Source organism: Mustela lutreola, chromosome 2 (genome assembly GCF_030435805.1).
Source record: "Mustela lutreola isolate mMusLut2 chromosome 2, mMusLut2.pri, whole genome shotgun sequence".
NCBI lineage: Eukaryota > Metazoa > Chordata > Mammalia > Carnivora > Mustelidae > Mustela > Mustela lutreola.
In genome coordinates this window covers 118,637,966-118,665,060 of record NC_081291.1, presented here as the reverse complement: position 1 = coordinate 118,665,060, position 27,095 = coordinate 118,637,966, and the positions used below count along the sequence as shown (strand labels likewise).

Here is a 27,095-nt window from a genome sequence, read left to right as displayed (position 1 = left end):
AAACAGTATGGAGTTTCCTCAAAAAATTAAATATAGAACTACCCTACAACTCACAAATTGCACTACTAGCTATTTACCCAAAGGACACAAAAATATAGATTAAAAGGGGTACATGCACCCCGATATTTATAGCAGCATTATCAACAATAGGCAAACTATATAGAGCACAAACGTCCATCAACCGATGAATGGATAAAGAGGAGGTAGTATGTGTACACACACACACACACACACACACGATGGAATATTTCTCATCCATAAAAAAGAACAAGATCTTGCCATTTGCAAGGACATAAATGGAGCTGGAGGGAAATAAGGGAAATAAGTTAATTAGAGAAAGACAAATATAACTTGTCATGCAATTTCACTCATATATGGAATTTCACTCATATGTGGGATTTAAGAAACAAAACAATGAGCAAAGGAAGAAGGAGGGCAAAGCAAGAAACAGACTTTTAACTACAGAGAATGAAGTGATGGTTGCCAGAGGGAAAGTAAAGGAAAATGGGTTAAATAGGTGATGAGGATTAAGGAAGGCCCTTGTAATGGCCACCAGCTGTTGCATGTAAGTATTGAGTCACTAGATTGTAACACCTGAAACTAATATTACACTCTATGATAATAAGTGGAATTTAAATAATTTTTTAAAAGGTAGAGCAAAGTTAAAGGATTGGATTTTAAGGCTTATTATAAATCTACAGTAATCAAGATAGTAAAGTAAAGATGTCAGGATAGACAAATAGATCAATGGGATGAAATAGAGCATCCAGAAATGGATTCACTTATATAAATAGTCAGCTGGAGAAATGGTAATGGAATAACTGGACACCAATAAACAAAAAACTGAACTTTGATCCACATTTCACACTATTTACCAAAAGATTTCTTAGGCACAAACCAAAAATATGATAAATATGATAAATTTTTAAAAACTTGGATTTCATCAAAATTAAAATCTTCTGTTCTTCAAAAGATACTCTTAAAAAAATTAAGTAATCTCCATGTCCAACATGGGGTTTGAACTCACCAATCCTGAAAGACCCTAAAACTGAGCCAGCCAAGCACCTCCAATAGATACTCTTAAGACTATGAAAAGATAAGCCACACACCAAAAGAAAATATTTGCAAAACATAATCTAATAAAGGATTTATATCTATGGTATATAAAAATAAACCTCTCAACACTTAAGAATGAGAAAACAATGAGCAAAAGATTTGAATGGACACTTCATTGAAAAAAGATATATGGATAGCAAAGCACATGAAAAGATACTTAAACATTAGTCACTAGGAAAAAGCAAACTAAAATCTCAATAACATACTGTTCAACACCTATTATAAGGCTGGCTTAAAGTAAAAAGACTGACAACAGCAAGTTTTGGTGAGGAATGTAGAGCCAGGGAAACTCTCACACGCTACTCTGGGAAATAATTTGGAAAATAGTAACTTCCTAAAAAGTTAAATATGTACCTGCCATATGGCCTAACCATTACACTCTTAGGTGTTTACCCAAGAGAAACAAAAATGCGTGTACACAAGAACAACCCATACTTGAACATTAATAGCAGCATTATTCAAAATAGCCCAAGAAAGTGGAAATATTCATTAACAGGTAAATGAACAAAGAAATTGGGTTATATCCAAACAATGGAATACCACACTTCACTTAAAAGGGATGTACTACTGTTACACACACCAACAGGAATGAATCTCCAAATAATTATGCTGAGCGAGAGAAACCAGACCAAAGTACATGCTGTGTGATTCTCTGTATGGAATGATAAAAAAAAATCAAACTAATCTATAGTAACAGAAAGAAGATCACTGACCACCTGGGAAGCAATGGAGGATAAGGGAAGGGCAGGAGAAAGGTAATACAAAGGGGCATTTGGAAACTTTTGGGGGTGATAGATGTGTTCATAGTCTTGATTGTGGTGATGCTTTCACAGCTGTGTACATGTGTCATGTACGTGTACATTTAAGTTGCATATTTAAATATGTGCACTTTGCTATGTTAATTATACCTCGATACAGTTGTTTTAAAAATAATAGTTTGGGGCACCTGGGTGGCTTAATTGGTTAAGCATCCGAATCTTGGTTTCGGCTTAGGTCATGATCTCAGGGTCCTGGAATTGAGCTCTGCATTGGACTCCATGCCCAGTGCAGAGTCTGCTTGTCCCTTTCCTCCTGCTCCTCCTCCTGCTCTCTCTCTGTCTTTCAAACAAATAAATAAAATCTTCTAAAAAATAGTTTAAGGCCTCTGCCCAGAAACTTTTTTAAGATAAAATGCATATCTCAAGGCATTAACCCTAGTTAACCTAATTCCACAGTTTTAGGGTAGGACCCAGATTATCTACATTTGTAACAAGCCCTGCAAGTAATTCTAATGCAGGCTATCCCTAAAACATCTTTTGCAAAACTATGGTAAAGATTTCTAGAACAATCTTGTGACTAGAATGTTGCTTCGGGGGGAAAAGAAGTAACTTTTTCTGCTGGGGCTGTTACATCTTCCTGTCTTATGCCTCCAGAGCATTCATGCTCAATTACCTTAATGTGTATTTAGCACAGTATTAAGAGTAAATCATCGTGTTTCCCCATCTTACTTTTATACAAATTAAAATAAACTATACAGTGTAGTTATTATTTCTTGGCAAAGGCCAATAGTTTAAATAATGAACTTACATCACTCAGTTGTTGTGACAGAAAACTGATGTGGTGGTTTTCCAGTCACAGTTCTTAGCTTATCTTTTTCCTCATCTCATCATGCATACCCACCCTTCTATCTTCCTGTCCAACTAATAATCAGGGAAGACACAGAAAGAATGCAAAAGGGTTGCATTCCTGATAGGCCTCTGAGGACAAAGTTTATCTTTTCATATTTACATAATTTTCCTTACTAAACACACAAATCATTGTCAGTATAAATGATAGGAAATCAATTTTCCACATGAGACTAGCATTTCTTAGCCCTCAGGCAGATATTGCCCTGAAGGCAATATCTGAACTCAACTGATACAGCTTGTGGATTTTCCTACCAACTATCCCTACTGCTATGAGGATCAACTGAAAAAACAAATGTGAAAGAGCAATGCCTACTCAAAGATGATTCTTAATTAATAAAACTATGCAGCAAGTGATACCTGTGAAAATAGCATAGGGAAAAAACCTCCAAAAATTCCCTCCTCCATGGGGTTATGGACATTGGGGAAGGTATGTGCTATGGTGAGTGCTGTGAAGTGTGTAAACCTGGAGATTCACAGACCTGTACCTCTGGGGATAAAAATATATGTTTATAAAAAATTAAAAATTAAAAAAAAATTCTCTCCTCCATGAAAACAGAAAAAAACTGGCAAAGTAGTCAGAGACAATATTTTCAGAACACTAGAAATTAAGCAAAGGCTTACAGCAACGAGGAGAACACTTATTCAAGAGAAATGGCTGAATCTTGGTATGAACAGTAAGCTTTGTGGTGTTTTAGCTGCCCTGTTCCCAACCTACCCCCTCCTTCTTGATGCTAGCTTTAGAATTCAACAGCCTGCAGTCAAGGTGAAATTAGCAATCTGGCAGCCATAGGAGGGGGCAAAACAGGGTTAAAGTTTGTTCAAAGTCTCATTCCCAGAGAACTATCATTATCTGACTTGTTTAGGGGTTCCTTGGAACACCCTACTTACAAGGCTGTCTTTATTAGACCTATTCATAGCTAGCACAGTGTGAAAAGCCTTCTCTCCTGGGGCATTTGTAGACAATTGCTAGAGGCAATATTTTAACTTCTTGGCTGCCCGAGGCTGAGGCAAAAATAGGCTAATCAAAAGTTTAAAAGGAAAAACTTGGGAATGAGAGGTCCACAGTGGCTTTGAAAGCTCCCAAATATTTCTGAGAATCTAGAAGGCCATGTATAAATGCCCAAGTCTGTATGCATTTTCAGGACAAATCTAAGAAGGCCTTATGCTCTCATCTCTAGTGGGGAGAGAGCTTGGGACTCTGAACAAACAGGAAGTGAAGGATAAGGTGGAATTGTCACCTGCTTGGCTGTGTGTTGAGGGTATGTTGAAAGTGCACCCCAATATCCACACAAGCTCCTGGCAAAGACTGGAGAAATTACCAAACAAACAATAAAAACAACAAACAATACCAACAAAAACCACTGGAAATGGAGGATACTTGGATTTCTAAAATTGCCACATTTTGTTATTAAATGTCCAATTTGGGGGCACCTGGGTGGCTCAGTCGTTAATGCCTTCAGTCGCTGATGCCTTCAGGTCAGGTCATGATCCCAGGGTCCTGGGATCGATACCCCATCAGGCTTCCTGGTCAGTGGGAAGCCTGCTTCTCCCTCTCCCACTCCCCCTGCTTGTTCCCTCTCTTGCTGTGTCACTCTCTGTCAAATAAATAAATAAAATCTTTAAAAAAAATAAATAAATGTCCAGTTTTTAACAGAAAAATTATATGCTATGTAAAGAAACAAGAAAGCATGACCCATACATAGAAAAAAGAAAGAAAGAAAAAAAAAGCAATCAAGAGAAATTGTCCCTGAGGAATTGAAGATAATTAGACTTCCCTGACCAAGAATTTAAATCAACTATTTAAAAACTGTTCAAAAAAAATAAAAAAACTGTTCAAAGAATTAAAGGAATCCATAAAAAAGAACTAAAGGAAATTATGAGAACAAACTCTTATCATATTGAGAAAATAGAATTATATTTGAAAGGGCCAAGAGAAATTCTGGCTTGAACAGTATAATAATTGAAATGAAAAATTCACTAGAGTGGCCCAAAAGCAAACTTGAACAGGCAGAAGAGAGTCATGGAACTTAGATATAGGTCAACTGAAACTATCCAGTTTGAGGAAGAGAAAGAAAAAGAATGAAATAGAAATTTCTAGCCATAAAGACCTGTAGGACTCCATCGCATACAACATAGACAGAATGGGAATCCCAGAAGTCAGAAACAAAGGGGCTAAAAGAATACTTAAAGAAACAATGGTTGAAGACTTCCTAAATTGGATAAAAAACACTAATATCCATATCCAAATGAACTATCTACAAACTCCAAGAAATATAAATTCAAAGAGGGTTATATTTAGACATATCAAACTGTCAAAACATAAAGAATCTGAAAGCAGAAGAGAGAAAAGCAACTTGTCACATGAAAGATATTTTTAAAAAAATTATCTCTCATCTTTACATACATATGTATTTTTTTAAAAGATTTTATTTATTTATTTGATAGAGAGATAGCACAAGTAGGAAGAGCAGCAGACAGAAGGAGGAGGAGGAGCAGGCTCTCCATGGAGCAGGGAGCCTGATGTGGGACTTGATCCCAGGATCCTGGGATCATGACCTGAGCCGAAGGCAGAGGCTTAACCAACTGAGCCACCCAGGTTCCCCTGTATATGTATTATTTAGAGGGAGCATACACATGCACTGGGGTAGGGGCAGAGCGGAGGGAGAGAGAGAATCCCAAGCAGGCTCCATGCCCAGCATGAGCCCAATGCAGGGATTAATATCATGACCCTGAAATCATGACCTGAGCTAAAATCAAGTCGGACACTTAACTGACTTAGCCACTCAGGTGCCCCAAGACATTTTCAGTAAGACTAATAGTTGATTTCTTATCAGAAACTATGGAAGCCACAAAACAGTACATGACATGACATATTCAAAATGCTTAAAGAAAATGACTGTCAACCAAGAATTCTCTATCTACGGCCAACTGATTTTCAACAAGGGTGCTGTCTTAGTTTGGGCTGCTGTAACAAATTACCACAGACTGGACAGCTTATATACAACAGATATTTATTTCTCACAGTTCTGGAGGCTTGGAAGTCTGAGATCCCATGCCAGCATGGTTGAATTCTGGCAAGGATCCTCTTCTGGGCTGCAGATTGGTGACTTCTCATTATATCCTTATCACAGCAGAGAGCAGACAGAGGAAGCAAGTTCTTTCATGGCACTTATAAAGGCATTAATCCTATTCGTGATGGCTGAACTCTTATAACCACATCTACTCCTAATTACTTCCCAAAGTCTTCACTTTCTCATACCATTGGGTATTACCATTGGGTAAAGTTCTAATGAATGAATTATGAATTTTGGGGGAAAACAAACATAGTTATGCCACTTGAGTCCATAACAAGTGCCAAGGCCATCCAGTGGAGAATAGAATAGACTTTTTAACAAATGGTTCAGGGACAGCAGGAGATATATATATATATATATATACATATATATATATATATATATATACACACACACACACACACACACATACATACATATATATGTATCTATATATATATATGGAAAAATAAACTTAGATTCCTAATTCACCTCTTGTGTAAAAATTAACTCAAAATGGATCCAGGAGTTAAAACTAAATTTTTAAAGAAGAGCATAGGTGTAAATCTTGGGTTAAGCAATGGTTTCTTAGATGTGACACCAATACACAAGCAACCAAAGAAAAAACAGATAAATTAGACTTCATCAAGTTAAAAACTTTTGTACTTCAAAAGATATCACCAAGAAAATGAAAAGACATCCCACAGAATGGGAAAAAATATTTGTAAATCATATATTTGATGAATCTAATACCCAGAATATATAAATAGTTTTTACAACAACCATAAAAAAAAATGAATAACCTAATTAAAAAATGGGCAAAGAAGTTGTATAGATGTCTCTTCAAAGGAAATATACAAATGGCCAATAAGCACAAGAAAAGATGCTCAATATCACCAGCATTAGGGAAATGTAAATCAAAACCACAATGAGCGACCACTTCACACCTACTGGGGTGGTAAGAAGAAGAAGAGGAGGGAGAAAAAGAGGAAGACAGTCTCAAGTGTTAGTGAGGGGGGAGAAGATGGAACACTTATACACTGCATGTACAAAGAAGAAATGGTGCTAGTATTTTAGAAAACAATTCGGAAGTTCCTCAGAAAATTAACATAGATTGACTATGGCCCAGTATTTATTTATGATTTATATACATACATACTCTTTCAGAGGTTCACACAAAAACTTGTACACAATTTCCCTTAGCAGCATTATTCATAATATCTAAAAAATGGAGATCACCCAAATGTCCATCAACTTATGAATAATAAACAAAAATGCCATAACCATACAATGCACTGTATTTCAACCATGGGAAGGAATGAAGCACTGAGACATGCCACAATACCAATGAACCGCTGAAAAAATTATGCCAAGTGAAACAGGACAGAAAGTGTCATTTTTTATATGTTCCCATTTATGTACAATGCCCAGAATAAGAAAATCCATCAGATAGAAAGTAGATTAGTGGTTACTAGGGGCAGAGGGGAGAAGGGAGAAGATGGGGAATGACTGCTAATGGGTACCGGGTTTTTTTGCCGGGGAGAGTGATGAAAATGTTCTGGGGATGGCTGCATGACCCTGTGAATAGACTAACACCCACGGAATTGCACACTTTAAGAGAGTGCATTTTATGGTATGTTAATTATATCTCAGCTTCTGAAAGCAGTATTGGCCATTTAAATCCTCATTCGCATAATCTTGGGTAGCTTTGCCACGTGGTGTTGAGAAAGTTGATCTCGGCAATTAGGTTTGTGGGGAGAACACAGCTGAAAGGCACACATCCACACACAACCACAAAAAAACCCCACACACAACATAAAACAAGCACAGGGGCTTCCAGGTACCATGAAAATGGGGCCCACAGTTCTTTTCCTGGCCAGCCACTGCCTTCAACAATATCTCCAGTGTGCACACCCACCACAAAGTTGAAATCAGTATAATCCCCGCGCTAAATTTAGCAAAGTAACCATACCTTTAATACTGTTTTGTTGTTCCATCAGTAATTTACTTATTTCTGAAAACCAACAATCTCTGATTTCTTTTGAAGCTGCCTGCAAATGGTAGAAAGGAAGATACTATGAATAACAGATCACCTGGAGCATTAACTGGACAGGGTTTTTATTCCCTGGGTGGCCTCTGGAATAATGAGACAGGAAACACTTGCCAAGCCATGGGAACACAGGAAAGAGTAGCAGACACTTATGGGGAAGATGTGAACTTTACCTGCAGGATGTATTTCTCGGGTCCATTTCGGTGGGCAATTTCAAACTTTCGGCTGCTCCCCCTGCCAAGCTGGCGAATTGACAGTGTCACCAACTATTGTATGGAAAGAAGAAAAAGTGCTGTACTACCATTTTCTCATTTTAAAATTGTCCCTGTCAGCCACTCTGTTTCTTTCTACCCTTGATAGCTCTCTTCCTCTGTCTTCCTTCTACGTGTTTTGTTGCCCTCTGTTAATGGCCCCAGGGAGCATAAAGCACAAGCACAGTGTGGCAGTGTCCTCTGTCCTTTCTTTTTCAGGAGACAACACAGACTGCATCTTTTTTATATGACAGGCTGGAGACCTCAACCTTTAAGCAAAGAGATCATCTCTCCTTTAACACCTAAGTATTTCACGAATCTGTGCATAATAGTAACTGAATTAGTATCCATTAAGAAACATAAATAACAAAAGCTACCATGAATAATTAACAACTTTAATCACAAGAGCACAAATATGTGTGTATGAGTGTGCATATATGCACATGCGTGTGGTGTGGGGTGGGATGGGGTAGTCTCATCACCAGCTATGAAATATTTCCTACATAGGCTAGAGATGATGCTTGGTGTGGACATGGGTTCCTAGACCCCCAGAATCTTCGTCAATGTTTGCATGCAAAGATATGCGGTTTAGAAGGACAAGTCGGAGACGAAATCCAGCCCATGCTCTAATCATCAAATCTTTCACCCCTCTGCCTAGAGGGTACTTTCCTAATTTGTTTGTCAGGACAGGCTACCATATGGTCCCTGTTCTCCATCTAGCACAAAGGCTCTATCCCAGCCCTGGCCCAGTCCAGTGACTGATGACAAGTTCTGACGTTGGAGTTAGAAAGGCCTGGGTGTGGAGTCTAGTTCTGTTGTGTGGCATTTGGCAAGTTAACCTCTCCTCTCTAGGCTTCAGTTTTCTTATCTGTAAAATAAGGATAACGACTTCCCTTTCCATAGGGTCGTGCTGCCTCTCCAGTGTAAAAGGACCACTTTACCTTCATAGATTTCTTAAAGCTGTAATGAGGAGCGAGTCCCTGGTCACTGGGCTCCATTCGAATCTTACAGAACACGATTCCCCTTTCAAATAGATAGATTTGCCTCTGGCTGGGCTTAAATCGAATAAAATCCTTCATTTTATAACGATCCTTGTGAACTGTCCAGACATTGAAAGAGCCATGCATCAACAGCTTGCCCAGTTTCTTGATATCATCCTTCGGGGAAGATAGACATACATGAAAGGAAGCTGTTACATTACTTGACAGGGAAAGCACTCTCGAAGGTCTGCTTGCAAATTCTAAAGTATGCTTATTCGAAGTTGAGAGTTTAAAAAGTGCCAGTTTCATCTGTCACTAAATCAAAGCTATACTTTTGTGAGCTTCACTGAGCATGGCACCGTTCAGTTATATAGATCTGTGCAAGGTAATAAACATAAAGCACATGCGAAATACTTGAACTAAAGATATTGGTATTCTGATATTTTGGCCTTTGTAATTAATCTCAGCTAGCAGAATTCTATTTCCACTTTTTTGTTTTTGATACATGACAGTCTATTTTAAAAGGGCAAGAAATTAATATTTAAGTATGTCCAGGAGAGAGAATTTTTGCTGCATTATGGACCTTTTCCATAATCATCCATGCGCTCCCTCTGCATCCCAACATCTGCTCCAGGTATGACCACCTGAGAACATGAGACTTGTTCTGAAATTTGTTATGAAAAGCTTCATATAACCTAATCTTCATAACATTGTAATGAAAATAATAATGACATTCAACTTTGCATTTCTCAGAGTAAGTGGAGAGTGCAAAGATAATCCCAAATGCCAAAATTTTTAAAGAAAGTCTATTTGGCTTCAGGGTGCATTTTATGCCTATCCCTCTACCAGCAAACACATCTTTCTCATATGTCTGGTTGGAAGTCCAAATGAGTGACCCTGCCTTCTCCGAGTTCTCTCCAAAGGGTACTACAGTGAGATGAGCTAAGAACGTTGAATTTTATCTGGTATTTTTTAAACATTAGATCACTTGAAGCAGATAATCAAGAATTTATTTTCCTGAAGGAAAATGCCAAAAGGAGAAAAGTATGTGAACAAGACCAGGACAGAGAAATTTCCCTGAGTTATGTCTAGCTGAGATAAATCCCTACAATTTCTGAGTTAATACTATAAGTATGTACATTATTTCTAATTGGGCATTTTTATAATTTATTGTTTATATTGAACAAACTGTGAATATTGTTTTAAAAATAATTTACTGCACTTCTGAAATTCTAAAATAAAAACTTCAAGAGCATAAACTCGACTTATTTCTATGGTGCTTGTGGCATATTTTCTGTGCTATTTTTCTCTTCCTGCTTTGTAAAAGTTACATGTGTGAACTGTGGTTAATGAACCCCTCAGTGAGGAATAAAGAGTCCCCAGCCATAAGGACTGCTCTCCTAAAGGCATGATACTCCTGGTTTGTTTGCACAGGCTCAGTCTGACCATGCTCTGAGACACACGGGCAATGGGTTCATGAGGAACCTTGGGAAGTTTCACCGCTTTATCCATATCCTTCCAGGAGCCACTCTATCCCTCAGTGATTGTATTCTCTTTTAAACCCATTCAATTTCTACTAGGTAGACATAAATAACGCAGGAAATACATTTTCGTCAAGTTGACTGGCAAAAGTTGGTGTTTAGTATTTGCCACATGAACTACAACCAGTTGTTTCTATTTTATTTTTAAAAAAGATTTATTTATTTGAGAGAGAGAGAGAGAGAGTGAGTGAGAGGGGCAGAGGGAGAGAGAATCTCAATCAGACTCAGCTCTGAGCACAGAGCTGGATACAAGGCTTGATCCCACGACCCTGAGATCATGACCTGGGTCCATAGCTTCACCAATTGTGTAGTTTGTATTTTATTTTAATTTTTTTAAAGATTTTATTTATTTGACACAGAGAGAGAGAGAGAGATTACAAGTAGGCGGAGAGGCAAGGAGAGAGAGGAGGAAGCAAGCTCCCTGCTGAACAGAAAGCCTGACATGGGCCTCGATCTCAGGACCCTGAGACCATGACCTGAGCTGAAGGCAGAGGCTTAACCCACTGAGCCACCCAGGCGCCCTGTAGTTTGTATTTTAAAATGTATTTATATTCCACCTCATTTCAAAAATGTGATCTATCTGATAAAAATATACATATTATAGGCAGACAGAAAATAACTAATTACTGAGGGTGAAAAAAGATTTTAAAAAATGAGATGAAGAGGCTATACATAAAACCCATATAATAAAGACATGTAAACCTACTGCAGACTAGTCTAGGACTTTCTAGTGGGCAATATAGAAGGAAACACAGAAAGTTGTATTATACATTATGTCCAAAGGCATGCCTAAACCAGTTGTTCAGCAATTTCTGAACAACTCCATGGGAGAAATTTCTCCCATGGGTCTTTGTTCTCATAAAGAGTCACCAAGTCAAATACTGAGCCCATCCTCAACCACATCCCAGAATAGATAAACAGATGGATTTTAGGTAAAGCTGTTTCTGACAACACATTTGGCAAATGTGGAGGCATCACTTCAAATCACAGCTGTTAAAAGAAATTCTAAAAGAAGCCAGAATAGAGAACCCAGATATGGATCCTTAACTCTATGGTCAACTAATCTTTGACAAAGCAGGAATAAATATCCAATGAGAAAAATATAGTCTCTTCAACAGATGGTGTTGGGAAGCCACATGCAGAAGAATGAAACTATCCCATTTCCATATACCATACACAAAAACAGACTCAAAATGGATGAAAACTCTAAATGTGAGACAGGAATCCATCAAAATCCTAGAGGAGAACACAGGCAGCAAATTCTGTGACTTCTTGCTAGCCATGTCTCCAAAGGCAAGAGAAACAAAGGCAAAAATGAACTAGTGGGACTCCAAAAGCTTTTGCACAGCAAAAGAAACAGTCAACAAAACCAAAAGACAAGCTATAGAATGGGAGAAGATATTTGCAAATGTCTTATCAGATAAAGGGCTAATACTCAAAATCTATAAAGAACTTACCAAACTCAACCCCCAAAGAACAAATAATCCAAGCAAGAAATGGGCAGAAGACATGAACAACAGACATTTTTCCAAAGAAAACATACAAATGGCCAAAAGACACATGAAAAAAATGTAAATATCACTTGGCCTGAGGGAAATATAAACCAAAACCACAATGAGATACCACTTCACACTAGTCAGAATGGCTAAAATGAACAAGTCAGGAAATGACAGATATTGGGAAAGATGCAGAGAAAGGGCAACCTTCTTAGGCTGTAAGTGGGAATGCAAACTGTGGCAGACACTCCAAAAAACAGTATAGAGCTTCCTCAAAAAGTTGAAAATAGAGCTACCCTATGACCTAACAATTGCACTACTAAGTACTTACCCCAAAGATACAACTGTAGTGACCCAAAGGGGCATGTGCACCCCAGTATTTATAGCAGCAATGTCTACTATGGAAACAAACTATGGAAACAGCCCAGATATCCAATGACAGATGAATGGATGAGAAGATATGGTATATAAATACAATGGAATTCTACTCAGCCATCAAAATGGTGAAATCTTGCTATTTGCAATGACGTGGATGGAACTAGAGGGTATTTGCTAAGGGAAAGATGTCAACCAGAGAAAGACAATTATCACATGATTTCACTCATATGTGGAATTTAAGACACAAAATAGATGATCATAGGGGAAGGGAGGGAAAAATAAAACAAGATGAAATCAGAGAGGGAGACATACCATAAGAAACTCTTAACCATAGAAAACAGACTGAGGGTTGCTGAGGGGGAGGAGGGTTGGGGCTGGAGTAACTAGGTGATGGATATTTAGGAGGGAATGTGATGTAATGAGCACTGGGTAGTATCACTAAACTTTACTTCTGATACTAAAAATACACTACATGTTAACTAACTGAATTTAAATTAAAGAAATTTAAATTCAAATTTATATAAATTTGAATTTATTCAATAAATTCAAAATTTAAATAAAAAATTTTAAAATGACTGATTAAATAAATAAATAAAATTTAAAATAAAATTAGTGGAGACATAAAATATAGGCATCTCATTACCTTTTATTAATAGAGGTTGTCTAAAAATTTTTTAAAAGTAAAAATAACTAACGCCAGAATGATGGGGGAGGGGGAACAAGCCCCAGTGTGCACTCTTTAATGACCTGTGGAGGGCTAGTAAGGTTAGTTAAGGTGTCTTCCAAGACCATGGGCTGCAGAGGAAACTGCCCTGTCTGTAGTCCTGCTAAAGAGGCAACCTTAGGCAGTGATGTTGCCATTATCACCTCTGCTTTCTCCTCCTCCTCCCTCTAGCAGCCATAACTGTTTGCACCTTGGTAGTGTCAATTGACCAATGGATATGAATCCAGAGAGGGGCCAGCCCCTGACCGTACAGGACAATCTGATCCCTATCTGAACTGAGGCAGTAAGTAGCAGGAGTTGTAGTTGTGAGATGCTTCATAAGAGGGAAAGAGGTGGAATAAACAACAAGGCAGTAGAGCAACAAAGAGAGTCACCAGAAGACCAGAAACTATGAGGAAGAGGAAAAGACACCAATGGAGGGAAAGAACCAGACAGCAGGTGGTAAGAGGAGAAGACAGCAGGTGTGTGGATATACCTGGCACATACGGGCAGAGCACACAGGTAAGAATCCCCACTCTCTCCCAAGTCAAGATCCTAGAACTGCTATGGGTCTTGGAATTGTCCCATTCCTACCTCCATGAGCCTGGCTCTTCCCAACGCTCTATGGTCAACCATTCTAGTAAGCCCATCATCACTAAAGGTCACAGGAGGGAACTGCTGGGTCTTTTGAATCCAGCTGTAAAAGAAGGGTTGCATGTGATGGGATTGTATATCTCAATACTCAAGCCCCATCTTGCAGTGGCTGAGGTTGTGTACCCCATGCAATGCTCCTGAAGGGCAGGTGCACACATGTTGCCACCAGCCAGGATGCGTGGAGGCAATCCCACCTCCCAAGGGAAAGGACAGAGGGAGTGGAGTTCCTCTGAGCAAGACCAAAGATAACCTATGGTCATCTTTTCAACCATATGTATCCTTTCTTTCCAATCAGACTGCAGCTGGTCCCAAGACCAGGAACCACATGCATGACTCTTGTAAATATATGTCCCCCAGACACATAGTATTTATTCATTTACTGGCTTGAGTGCCTGAGGAGACATGAGGCTAAAAGCTCAGCACCATGAGGAAACTTATTCAGTGATGCCCCAGTACTAGGTTGAATAGTGACTCCCAAAAAACTCATGTCCACCTGGGACCTCAGAATGTGATCTTATCTGCAAATAAGGTCTTTGTAAATGTAATGAGCTAGAATGAAGTCCTACTGGATTAGGGTGGGCACTAATCCAAAGACTGGTGTCTTCATGAGAATAGAAAATAGACACACACGGAGAGAGAGAGAGAGAGAGAGAGAGAGAGAAGAGAGAGAGAGGAGAGAATCATGAAGACAGGCAGAAGATGGAGTCATATAGCGGTAAGCCAAGGAACACCAGGCACTGCTGGCAATGACTAGAAGCCAGGAGGGAAGCAAGAAAGGATTCTTTCCTGGAGCCTTCAGAGGATGCAAAGGCCTGATAACACCTTGATTTTGGACTTTTAGCCTCCAGAACCGTGGAGCTTTATTATGGCAGCTCTAAGAAAAGAATATGTCCACAATCGCTTTTTTCCATCAGTGATGGCCATTGCTTGTGTGTGTTGAATCTAATGGATATGAACTCAGAGATACACCACCATTGGGTGTTGGCTACCCCAAACAGATAAGCACGTGAAAAGTCAGACGGACTCCTCCATATGGGAAATGATGGCAAAATAAACTAATACATGTTACCACTTGTCATGTGTGGAATTTTGTAGTTAAGAGCTCTGGTGTAAGAATTTCAAACGTGACTACATCAGCCACATGAAGGATCTGGCTGAGCATGTCTGGGGAAGCTGGCCTCCAGAAAGAGGCCACATTTGAATGCCCGGGTTTTCATTCCTGGTGGTGACAGCAGTGTGGGGCAGAGCTGTATACTTCTCACACAAAGGAGGAGGAAACATTTGAGTAAGTGAATCAGCAGAAAGTCAGTCCAGAAACAAAAAGCAGAAGCTGTAAGATAGAGAAACCTATAACTATAATCAGTAGAAGTAAAAGGGCTCCTTCCTTTCCAATCTGACCAAGTATCCAAATAAGTCAGTCCAGGGGCCCTTTATTCAGCCTCTCTCAGGTGGCTCGCACGGTGCTGGGTGCTTTTATTATGACTTAATCCTCATTTACTCCTCACAGCCGCTCTTGGGGATAGGTGCCTGGAGCGGGGAAGGATGCACAGGTGATCCCACAGAGACGTTAAGGTTATTTACTTGGCCTTCCCTCTGCAGCCAACGTTCTGCTCAGGGAAGTGAGTAATGAAATCAGAAATAATATACGTGGGCTTAGTCCATAAAACTTGCAATAAAAATACTTCATTTATTAAATGACATAAATTTGTTCCATAAAATAAAAATATTTCATTCAACCTTTACTATTCAACTTTGGACCTTGTTCCTGACAAGTCAGGATTTAAAGGGACCTTATACGTATTTCAATTTTATGTGTTAGTTTGAATAGAAGGGAAACTAACTTTCTTTCTTTCTTTCTTTCTTTCTTTCTTTCTTTCTTTCTTCCTTCCTTCCTTCCTTCCTTCCTTCCTTCCTTCCTTCCTTCCTTTCTTCCTTTCTTTCTCAAATAGAGGGAGGTAAATGACATCTCGGTGTTCCACAAAACAAAAACGCTTTAAAGCTCCTGTGATTGAATTAAATGGAAAACTAACCAAGTGTACACAACAGGAATAAAAGGTAAATATCAGGGAGGGATTTTTTTTCTAGTTGTTTTAATTATGCATTTACCCATTCAGGTTCAATGTCTTTTCTTTTCAAACCCAGGTCAATATTGGATGTCAAGTAAAGAAACTAACAGTTAAGTTCTGGTTTCATCCACACACACTCAGCATGTGATTTTCAGCCCCTTGTGATAAACTTCTACAAAGTTGAGTCAAAGAATCTTTCAATCATTAGATGTGAGTTAGGAGCAACCGAGCTGTTAGTAGACTCTAAACAAAAGTAGATGAAGAATGCATTCAGAGAATGAATGGCACCCTGGACAGGGAGAGGAGAGATCCAAGAAGTGGTCCAAGCTGATACACAATGTGATCTTAGGGGAGTTAACTCGACTTTCTGTGGATCTACTCATGAATCAGAAAGGGAAAATTTCACTGCCTGCTCTTCCACAATTCAATAGGATTATACAAAACTGTCAGGGTAAAGTAGCTAATGTACTAGATGTAAAGCAAGTTAAAATCTTAGTGAAAAAAAAAAAACCAAATAGAGTTTATGTCAAAGGGGCAATTCCAAGGACATAGGAGAGAAGAAAGTTCTTTGCATTTGATGTAGAGTCTCTACAATTCTATAAGCTGGTTCATCTCATTGTATGCAAGCTGGCTTGGAATGAAATTAGAATAGATTGCTACTTACTCACGTTTTACTAATTATTTTCTCATAACTTCCTCCTCCTCTGATACTTACACTCAGAATAATAACTGGGAGTTTCCTGCCCTGTGAATGATTTCCGGGACATTCCTTTGATTCAGGGAAATGGACTTCTAATAGGGGTCGCTGAGGCATGTTAAAGATAAAAAGAGCAGAAAGATGTCCCAAAATGATTAAACAAATGGCTCCCCTGAGTTTCCTTAAATGAAGAAGGAAAAAATTATTACCAAGAAAATGATCCCTCCCACACATACCCGGCAGTTCATGAATACTCTCCTGAATCATGCATCAGTAGTAAGCAGAGAGCACTCTTGAGTCCCAGGGGACAGGAGCAGCATTACCACCTGGATCGCAGTGGGGCTGCTTCTGAGATGCTGGCCAGAAAAATGCCAGGAGGGAGGGAAATAAAAAGATCACAGGTTTTTTTTTTGTTGTTTGTTTGCTTGTTTCTTTTTTGCCCCTAATTAATTTGCATGGTTTGACTTATGACCAGGAAAGAAAAGAAAGGTCATTTCTTTTGCCCAGACCTCAATGAACAGTATGTTAAAACCAGGTAAAAATTAAAATGAAAAAGAGAGAAGGAAAAGTATCTGTCTGCAATTTAATCCTCAAAACGCTTCACTCCTGTGTGGTATACAGAATAGCCTTCCAAAGAGGTCTACATCCTAACCCCTGGAATCTGAGAATATGTCAGGTTATGTGACAAATGGTATTAAGGTTGCAGATGGAATTAGGGTTGTTCATCAGAGGACTTCGAGATAGGGAGATACTGTGGATATGAATGGGCAGGTCCAATGTAATCACAGAGTCCTCAAAAGTGGAAGAGAAGCAGAAGAGAAGATCAGAATGATGTGAGTCAAGAAGAACACTGATCATCGAAGGAGAAACCATGAGCAAGGGAATGTGTGTGGCCTTGGTAAGCTGGACAAGGCAAGTAAACAGATTCTGTCCTAGAGCCTCCCAAAAGGAAAGCAGACACCTTGATTTTATCCTGGTGAGACTGTGCTATATTTCTGACCTATGGAACTATAATATAATACACTTGTGCTGCTCTAAGCCACCAAGGTTGTGGTAATTCGTTATGACAAAGATGAAAAGCGAATCCACCTGAGTCAAGATCTAGAGCACCTCCCAGTGAAAACCAGTGAAATAATAATGATGTCCCAGTCCCAAGGAATTCATATGTTTCAGAGAATGGACTGCCTAGAATTCCTGGGACTGACTCCCTCAGGGTTTACACTCACACCCAGCTTGAGAGGGCTCAACTCCCCAGCACTGCCTCTTCTGGTATTTTTCTTCAACCATTTGGATTATAGAATATATGATATATCTTTGTCAGTCCTCTTCTGAGATCTGCGACATAAAAATGGAGTTAGACTTTCACCTAGGATCCATTTTCAAAGGACTTTGCATAGAGAAAATCTGAGGCAGGAAGGAGCATCTTTTTAGTTTTTTAATAGTGCCATGAGTCAGAGAATAAATTACTCCTTCAGTACCTTCCCCTGCCCATCTATGTTCTGGCCTCTGAGTTCCTGGTTGTTTCAGAGTGTGGGTCAGTCTCCACATTCAGGACCCCAAGGAGTACAACCCAAGACTTCTGAAAATACTGAGAGGTTGCTTGGATTCCCACAGCACAGATTTATTGCACAATTTTGGCTACTTTCCTCAGAGTCAGGTTCCTTTACCATAGGTCACGTCTCTACCTTTGCCACAGCATCTCCTATCTTTGTAATATTGTGCCTGTCTTTTGCTGAACTGTTTCCACGCTTGCTATGGCCCATACCGGACATCCAGTGACTGCTGCCAGGTCCATGGCCAACTCACAGGACTTGATCAAATCTTCCAACATGGCCAAAGCTTGCTGTAGTTCGGCTGAGAATGTGGAATCCTTGGTCCTCTTTGGCCCATTCTGTGGAAACCAAATGCCTTGTTGGAAATCAAAAGGTAAACCATCTAAGCAAGTGAACCCGGGAAACAGGACAGAGAAAAGGAGCCAGAGATCCAGCCAGGACAGAGACAGGGAGGGTAGATACATGGATCTCTTGCCCTGTTTCCAAAGAATGGTGGCTAAAGATACTTGTTGGTTTACATATATGATATACACACATGCAAAATCACCAACCACACTTTCTATATGTTGCACTCATGAAGAATGAAGTTCATAAAGTCATGGACATTATAGTCCTGCTGCGTAAGAAACATACTGACCTTTAAAGCATGAAAAACCCAGAGCCTTTAAATAGGCTGCTCTTCCTTTTCACACCCCTAACCCAGGAGCTACTGAAAAGTAGTATCTGAGTATCGTATTCTTGTACATAATGTGAAAGTCCTATTCCTACAGGTGAAATTATACTTAAAACCATCCCAGGGAAGGATATTTGCAATCTCCTACAGAGGCAGAGAATGAGCTGCCTTGTGGAGGTTTACTCATGACTAACACGTAAATGCCATATGTAACTGTGCCTCAGAACAACATACTGCTTAAAATGTAACCCGTAAGAAATCATACCAGCACCAAGCATGCTTAGCTATAGCCTTCTGGCAACAGGCCTCTGGGGGAGGGGATGATAAACGTCCTCGCAGCCAAGCAGCAGGGAATGCCCAGCTGGCTCCCCGCCTTCCTTCGGCTTTTTTCTGTTATCTCCCCTACTTCAGAGACCACCTGTGGCTAATTAGATGCGCCCCCTGAAAGTCCTTGCTCAATCATAAACTCTATAGTGCTCGACCAGATATATTTTGCCTTTCTTCTTATCTACAAGACTCATGGTCAATGTGTAACCGACTCCAGCTTCTTTGTTGGTTGTGACCTGCTTTCCAAAAATATGAGACTGAGGAGTTGTTTGGGGTGAAAGTCTTTTCTAATGCCGACCTGGGCTCCCTTTCTCTTGCAGCTGACTTGTTTGTGCCTCATTCTTCCCCTGTGCCCCGTCAGGAAGTGGCAGCCACAACTGTTGCATTTGCCACGTTGAATCCCCACACCCTGCCCCAGCTCTGCCCTTCTCCCCTCTTCTCCTTCCCTAGTCTTTCTCACAGTCTATCACCATTAAAAACACTAAAGAGATAAGCCAACATGGTCTGCCTCTTCCAACCAGGAAGACTCAGAACTGAGTGCAAACACTGTAACTGCTAACTGAAGAGACGTATGTTCCAATTATTACTACGGAGACACTTAGGACATAATAGGGATGATTGTTTCAGTGGGAAAGTCTTTTGCTTACAATTCCAGTATTTTATTCCCCTGCTACCTCCATAGTGTATTCATCTGTCCTATGGCAAATACCAACAAAAAATTTTTGGTTTCTTCCTTTTTTTTTTTTCTTTAACACATCAATTCCTATAGCGAACAGCGGACAGATCTTTGTTGTCCGCCCCCCCTCCAGTACCGCCTCTTTTTGTCCTTTGCAGTGCCCTGTATGCAAAGGTTTGTATATTCTCCGAACCTTGCCTAAGCACTGGGGATAAGCTTCTTTGGATCATGAATGGGGCAGAACACGCTGCCTCCACTCAACAATCTGCCATGGGCTCTCTCTTACCTTCTCACTCATATAAACATGCTCCAGGTGCTAGGAGAAGACAGCAGACTCTCACCTGAGTTTTTTGTAACATCATTAATAAAGGATTACATTCATACACCAGGGGTCTTCCCCTTTACCCAACACTTAAAACTCAGTTTCCTTTTAGAGACTCAACTGTTTCCATTCCCTCTCCTTCCGCTAACCGCCTCCCACAAATGTAGGATGCAGCTCCTTTTACATTGTGTAACGCAGGGCTCAGGAACATCTTTACAAACATTATTAAGCTAACTCAGCCTAGCTCTCCTTGCTCCAGGCTATAAAGTTATTACCTGTGTCTTGAGCTTCTCTTAATTTCAAGGAGTCCCTGCCATATATACTGTAGCAGAGAAGGCACGCAAATGACTGTTCCTTGTGTTTTTGATGTTGTTGTTGTTGTTAAAACCAGAATATCCTACAGAAAATTTAAAAGAAACTCCACTCCTAAATCACAGATTTCTTCCCAATATGGTATGGTTACCATTTCTTCTGAGGGAACCTTGGCTGTCTTAGAATTCACACCCACAAACACACTTAGAGGCGAGCAGGGTATAATGTATGCAAATTAGATATACTAAGAAGTACAACAAATAAATATAAATCATACATAATCTTACCCTGCAGGAAAACCATAGCAGAGATGTTATCATATTTACTTACAGTTTTATGTATGCATTTTACAGATTCACTTTATTTTGTATTCCTGTTAAAACATTTTTATGTGGAGGAAAGAAAATATATTACTAATTATCCTGTTACAAAACCTCACTTTGAAATTGCCTTTAATTTTCGGGATTTTTTTTTTTTTTGGTAACTATAAATTATAAGATACATGCTATTTTAGAAAATTTAAATTATAAAGATCATAAATAAGAAAAAGAAAATTGCCATAAATTTGCCCACCCAGACACAAACACCATTAACAGTTAGTTATATAAAACAATATTTAATATACGGTACCTTAGCCAAACCTTCTTCTTGGTCACCTGGGTCTATCCCCAAATCCTCCGGAGATTCAAAATCCAGCAGCCCCTGCATTAACCCAAAAGCTTTATTGGAAATCAAAAAGTAGAATGCCAACTAAAACTACTGTGCAATCTCCAGCCAACGCTAAATTAACTGAGGGTGTACATAAATTTATATATCGTAAGTAAGAGGGAAAGAATGGCACAGAGTTCTTTCCAAAACAGAATCATACTGGTCACACTGTTTTGTAGTCTGTTTTTTTTCACCCAACAATATATCATGAACATTTTCCCAAGCACATGTTTTTTAATTGTAGCAGTGCTGCATCCTGTAGATAAATCATAATTTATTAATCCCCCCTTCTGTTAAACATTTAGGTTCAAAAATTTTTTATTATAATAAAGATCTTTGTGCTTTTTTCCCCCTAAGGATAAGTTTCTAGAAGCGAAATTGTCAACGTTAAATTTTTTTTTTTTTTAAGATTTTATTTATTTATTTGGGGAGGGTGGTGGAGAAGCAGAGGGAGAGAGACAAGCAGACTGTGTTGAGCACAGAGCCCAGTGTGAGGATTGATCTCAAGACCCTGAGATCACGACCTGAGCTGAAATCAAGAGTTCAACACTTAACCCACTGAGCCACACAGACACCCCAATGTTAAAAGTTCTGATCCATACTTCCAAGTTCTTCACAGAAAGACTATGTTCCCACCAGTCATATATGACAGCTTGTTTCACCAGCCCCCACCCGACACGGAATATTAACATTTAATTGAATAGTTTTGCCAATTTGATCAACAGAGAAATCCTACCTGTTGTTGTAAGTTGAATTTCTCAAATAACTGGTGAAGTAGAACTTTCAAAAAAATGTTTGCTATTAACATTTATTCTTTTGTAACCTGCCTATGTCCTCTGTTCATTTTTTAAATTATTTTCTTTTTATTTCAGCTTTGAGGTAAAATTGGCATATAAAATTGTTAGGTATTCAAAATACATATGGTGATGATTTGATATACATACATATTGTAAAAGGATTTCTTCCATCTAGTTAATTAACACATCATTACCTCATATATTTATCTTTTTTTTGGCAAGAACATTTAAATCCTACTCTTAGCAAATTTCAATTACATAATACACTGTTACCAACAGTCACCATGTTTTATATCAGACCCTCACATCTTATTCATCTTATAAACTGAAAGTTTATATCCTTTTACCAACCTATCCCTATTAGTTCTTTTTTCTAATAGTAGTCTATTTGATTTTTTTAAAAGAAGAAAAATGAGTATCACTCCTATGACTTGAGTTGCATTACACAGGAAATCAGAATAACCACCTATTCTAGAACAACCTTCTTTTAATAAGCAAAATTTATTGTAAACAAATAATGCATCATTTTCCACATCACATCTTAAAATCCAGGTAAGAAAAATTCTCCACATTAAGTTTGATAGTTTTGGGACACCTTCGGCTCAGGTCATGTTAAGTGTATGCCTTCTGCGCAGGTCATGATCCCAGAGTCCTGGGATTGAGCCCAGAATTGGGGTCCCTGCACAGTGGGGTGCATGCTTCTCCCTCTGCCCAATGCTCCCCCTGCTTGTGCTTTCTTTCTTTCAAATAAATAAATAAAATCTTTTAATAAATAAATAAATTTGATAGTTTTCATATGTCGCTTAGCCTCTTTGACATAAATCATGACCTCAATAAAAGTAAATTACTGTTGTCACTAAATGCATCTATTTCTAATACGATTTTTGTGTTTTTTTCTAATATATGCTAATAAACAATATATTGTTTAATCAGCTTGTCCTGACTCATTGGACATTATGTACATTATATATCCAAAAAACTCTGTCACAGCTGTTAATTTTCACAATATCTCAGAAAAGATATTAAGCATTTCATAGGTATCATTTTTGGTTTTGTTCTTGTTTTAAATTAACAACTTCTATGGGCTCATTATTAAGCATGCTGACCATCTGTTCCATATCTTGGTAATATATTTCACCCAGTTTTTCATGTGTCTGTTTTTAATGGTGTAATATATCATTCCCTTCCCTTTCTTTTGTACTTGGAAAAAGCCTTCTCACACCAGGATTCCACTATCCTTTTGAAGCCATGAGGCCATCAGTCAGACACGCATGCTCCCAAAGAAGCTGATGGTAGGCGCTGCGGAATGAGCTCTGTCCCTCAGGGTGGAGAACGCTATAAAGTTCTTCCTTTCTTCATAGGCATGCCAGTGGTTTGGGACCTGTTTTTCCAGCCCGTAGCAAGCGTAGCTATGGGAAAAACTGGTTTGCCTTGAAGAGCCTCCCATGGTTTCACACAGATCCCCAAGGAATATTTTATAGTGATTCTGTCTCGTTTCCTCAGTGAGATGAAACTAACAAAATTCTGTAATTACTTTTAATCAGGTTTTATCTCGTTTATGCTCCCAAAAAGCATACCAGGAAAGGACTAGTACTATCTTCACTTTACAAGTGAGGAAGCTGAGGCAGAGAAAGGTTAAGTGATATCCCCGAGTTCATGGTGCCTGGAAGCACGAGAGCTAGATCCCCGCCCCACACTGCTGACTCCTCAGTCTGGGTTTCTAATTACTGCGCCCTGTCGCCCTCTGTGTGTGGTTCAGAAGTTCGCTCTTGAGGCAACAGCCCTTCTGTGGGAAAAATTGGGCACTTCAGTACCCTGTGGACCCAGCCCAAGGGGGTGAAGACCCCCACTCGTCCTGCTCCTTCTTCACTGGACCCCGTGGTAGGACTTGGACAGCTCGGATGACAGGAAAGATGGGTTGGTCAGAGGAGTGTGAGGCTCCACATGAGCGCTGCATGGAAGTACACTCACAGAGGCCACTGGTTCAGGCAAGCAGCGGGGGTCAATCCCATTCCCACACGCTGTGGCTTCTCTATGTATAAAACAACAGCCATGTATTCCAGGAAGCTTCCAGGGTGTCAGCACTGAGCCAGCTCTCTGCGGGCATTACTCACGGGCTCCTCACAGCAATCGTCTGGAGGAGGTTCTAGTACCCCCCTCACATATGAGAAAAACCAAGGCCTAAGAGGTCCAGCTGAGGCTGGGACTGCTGAGGCAAAGCCGAAAGGGGCAACAACTTCTGAGGGCAGAATGTTAGGCAATGAGCCTTATCTCCCGGAGCCTCTGTTTCTTCAAAATCCAGAACCTTTCCTGTGCGTCTGATTGTGGGGATTAAATAAAAAATACATACAGGAAGGTACCCATTAAACAACAGGTGCTTGTGTTTTGTTTTGTTTTATTTTGTTTTGTTTCAAGAGATAATAGCCACTGGGCAAGAGCGACTTATAAAAGTTAATTCAAAAACACAAGCTGGAGAAGTGGCCCAAGCCTTTCCCTCAGCTTACATATGGGGAGGCAGCCTGACAGAGCCTTCTCTCCTGTTTGGGGTGTCTGAGAGTGCTCTCCTGCAGGTGTGCTGTTGGCAGACAGACAAAGAACCACGTAGGGGTTCAGCAGAGCAAAATTCACTCTGTGATGTTGCTCTTGAGAAAGATCCTTAATCGAGGGATGAGGTAAATGTTGCAAAAGGAGAAAAAAACCCTCCAGTTTTGCCTTCTCCTTTCCATTGTTTTAATGCACAGAAAATTGTGACTTTGGGGAACATCACACCTCTTTTCAGAATTTCCTCGCCTCATCCGGAAAATGGAGCAGGTGATACATTACCTGTAGATACCTTACATGACAGAAGAGGCTCCAGCGCCTCCCCACCCTTTCAGCTGCCAGCAGTGAGGTGGCGTTCCCCTTGCTCCCCAGGACCTCTCCTGCCCCAAACCAGCCTCCTTAGAGATTCATGCCTCCTTAGAGATTCATGCCTTGGGCTGCCTGTTGGACTAGGCTCCCAGGTCCCTTTCAACTCTCTGATTCTTTGGTCTTTCTCCTCACTGAGGCACACTGCTTTAGACTTGGAGGACAGAAAACACCTGAAGGAGAGACATTATCCTCCCCTTTGGAAGATGAAGTCACAAATCTACATGTCTATGGAAAGGAGCACCATAGCACACACGTTTTCCCAGCACAGGAAAGCACTGTCTCATTGACTTTACCTTCAACAGCATCTGGTATTTTATAAGTCTCTGGCTTGGTCCTCTGAGATACTTAAAAAGAGGGAGCTCATGATCCAGTTGGCGCTGGCATACCTTTAAAAGCCAAACAGAAACAATGTAAAGCAAAACCAGCAACACAGGTTGCGGGGGGGGGGGGGGGGGTGGTTTCACCTGTGTCTACCAGCTTGGTAATGTTACTGAGTCATTGGCTGCCTTAGAACAGTGTGTCAAATGAAAGAAAAGGGAGGGAGGATGGCTCAGCTAGTAACTCTTGATGCAGGACCATTTATTTCTTTTAGAAAACAAGTCCACTAGAAGACAGTGGGGCACTTTGAATCCTGAAAAAGAGGCAGCCTGTGTTTGAGATGGGGGTGGAGGTGTCTATTCAGGCCATTTTGAGTCTAGAAGTTAAGGGATGACTTACTAACATCATTCCAAGGAGACCCAGAGTGTGGCCTTTTGGACTTAATTCCTCTTAAAATTCCCTATACCTAGACGAGGACTCTGGTTTGCTCACCGGGCTACAGCTGCTCCTCACGGGCATGTCCCACAGAGACCCAGGGTTGCATCAAAAAAAAACCAAAAAAAAAACTTCTAACGTGTAATTTCAAAATAGGAGAGACTTTTCATAAACATAAACTCAAAAGCCAGATTCACCTGCCTTGTTTTTACTTGTGATTTCTTTAAAGACTTGACATACATAAACATTATCCAGGGAAAACCATGGGTGGGAGACTCTGTGATCTCAACATTACCCCAAAGAAGGTGCAGTCTTGACATTCTTGCCAGATTGTTCTCGCTCGGGGAAGGTTTTTATGGTATTTAAAATATATCTGCAGATCTTCTTTCTGAGTGGGAAAAGAATTGGAACAAATTAATCAGGTAGCATTTTTCAGTAAGTGGACAGAATACCATTTATTCTTATTGAACAAGCCTGAATATTTGCACGGTGTGAGGAACTGCATGATAACCCCGTTTTGGGGTGACTGTGTGATGGAAAAGGTATACAGAGGGTTCTAAACAACCTAAAGCACTAAACACAGAACAGATATGAACAGAGTGCTGTGGGAACAACTGCAAGATTCTGGTAAATTCATAAACTGGAGCAGGGTTTTAAAAAAATTTTTTTTACATTTAATTTTATTTTTTCAGTGTTCCAAGATTCATTGTTTATGCACCACATAGGAGCAGGTTTTAATCTTCATCTTTCCTCCTCTGGTCTTTATCCAGGACATCACGGTCTCCCCACAATAGCTTTGTAGTAAGGGACAAAATTGACAGGAAATGTGCTGGTAGATGATAACCCCTCCTTTCTCTCTCCCTGTCTTCGTATTTTGATCATCATGATGCCAACCCCAGGGGAAAAAAACCCAAGAGACAACGAAAAGATAGAACCATCCCAAAAGGAAAATGTGGCAGCTTAAAGAAAGCTCTAAGTCCTTTGGGCCACCCCCAAAGCAGCAGGCTCTGCCTCATACATCACCTTCCTCCTAAGACACTAGGCTGCAAGACAGGAAACATTATGACTGTCTCAGAGCTGGAGATCAAGACAGATTCCAAGTGCTGTATGACCTATTTCTCATTGCATCAAACACCATGAGAGGTAGGCACATACCCACCGATACCCCAGAAAGGTTACTCCCAGCCTACGGTGTCGGCTTGCCAGCTTCATCCCCTCCATCCCTTACACCTGGACCGCAGCAGGTATGCTGGTCACAAAGCCTGTGCTGCCCTATGGAGAAGACCGTGGGGCTGCAACCTGGTGAATTTGTGACCTAATCTTTCTCAGGCCAACTTTTGATGACCTTCATGCAGACCATAGGTTATTGTTTTCTTCATAGCTTCAACTATGTCTATTTCTTTCCATTTCTG

The 27,095-nt window shown here is 39.9% G+C and overlaps 1 protein-coding gene and 1 long non-coding RNA gene across 6 annotated transcripts in view; one reads left to right on the top strand and one right to left on the bottom strand.

The window, feature by feature from the left end:
* Positions 1-18,423, top strand: part of LOC131824819 (uncharacterized) — a 50,508-nt gene extending 32,085 nt beyond the window's left edge. The window contains exons 3-4 of one of the 2 annotated variants that reach the window (XR_009350998.1): positions 15,839-15,944; positions 16,032-18,423. This is a non-coding gene — a long non-coding RNA (uncharacterized LOC131824819). Of the gene's footprint in view, positions 1-7,883; positions 10,380-15,838; positions 15,945-16,031 lie in introns of those variants that run through there. The other variant, XR_009350999.1, reaches the window with a different exon arrangement.
* The window catches only part of MCF2L2 (MCF.2 cell line derived transforming sequence-like 2), a 254,225-nt gene that overhangs the window by 26,537 nt on the left and 200,593 nt on the right, over positions 1-27,095 (bottom strand). For all 4 annotated transcript variants that reach the window (XM_059163358.1, XM_059163355.1, XM_059163356.1 and 1 more), the window contains 7 exons: positions 25,979-26,071; positions 25,224-25,316; positions 21,146-21,217; positions 18,418-18,543; positions 9,079-9,294; positions 8,060-8,152; positions 7,809-7,887 (listed from right to left, as the gene is read on the bottom strand). In XM_059163358.1, coding sequence (XP_059019341.1) covers positions 7,809-7,887; positions 8,060-8,152; positions 9,079-9,294; positions 18,418-18,543; positions 21,146-21,217; positions 25,224-25,316; positions 25,979-26,071 — 772 coding nt within the window. The remainder of the gene's footprint in view (positions 1-7,808; positions 7,888-8,059; positions 8,153-9,078; positions 9,295-18,417; positions 18,544-21,145; positions 21,218-25,223; positions 25,317-25,978; positions 26,072-27,095) is intronic.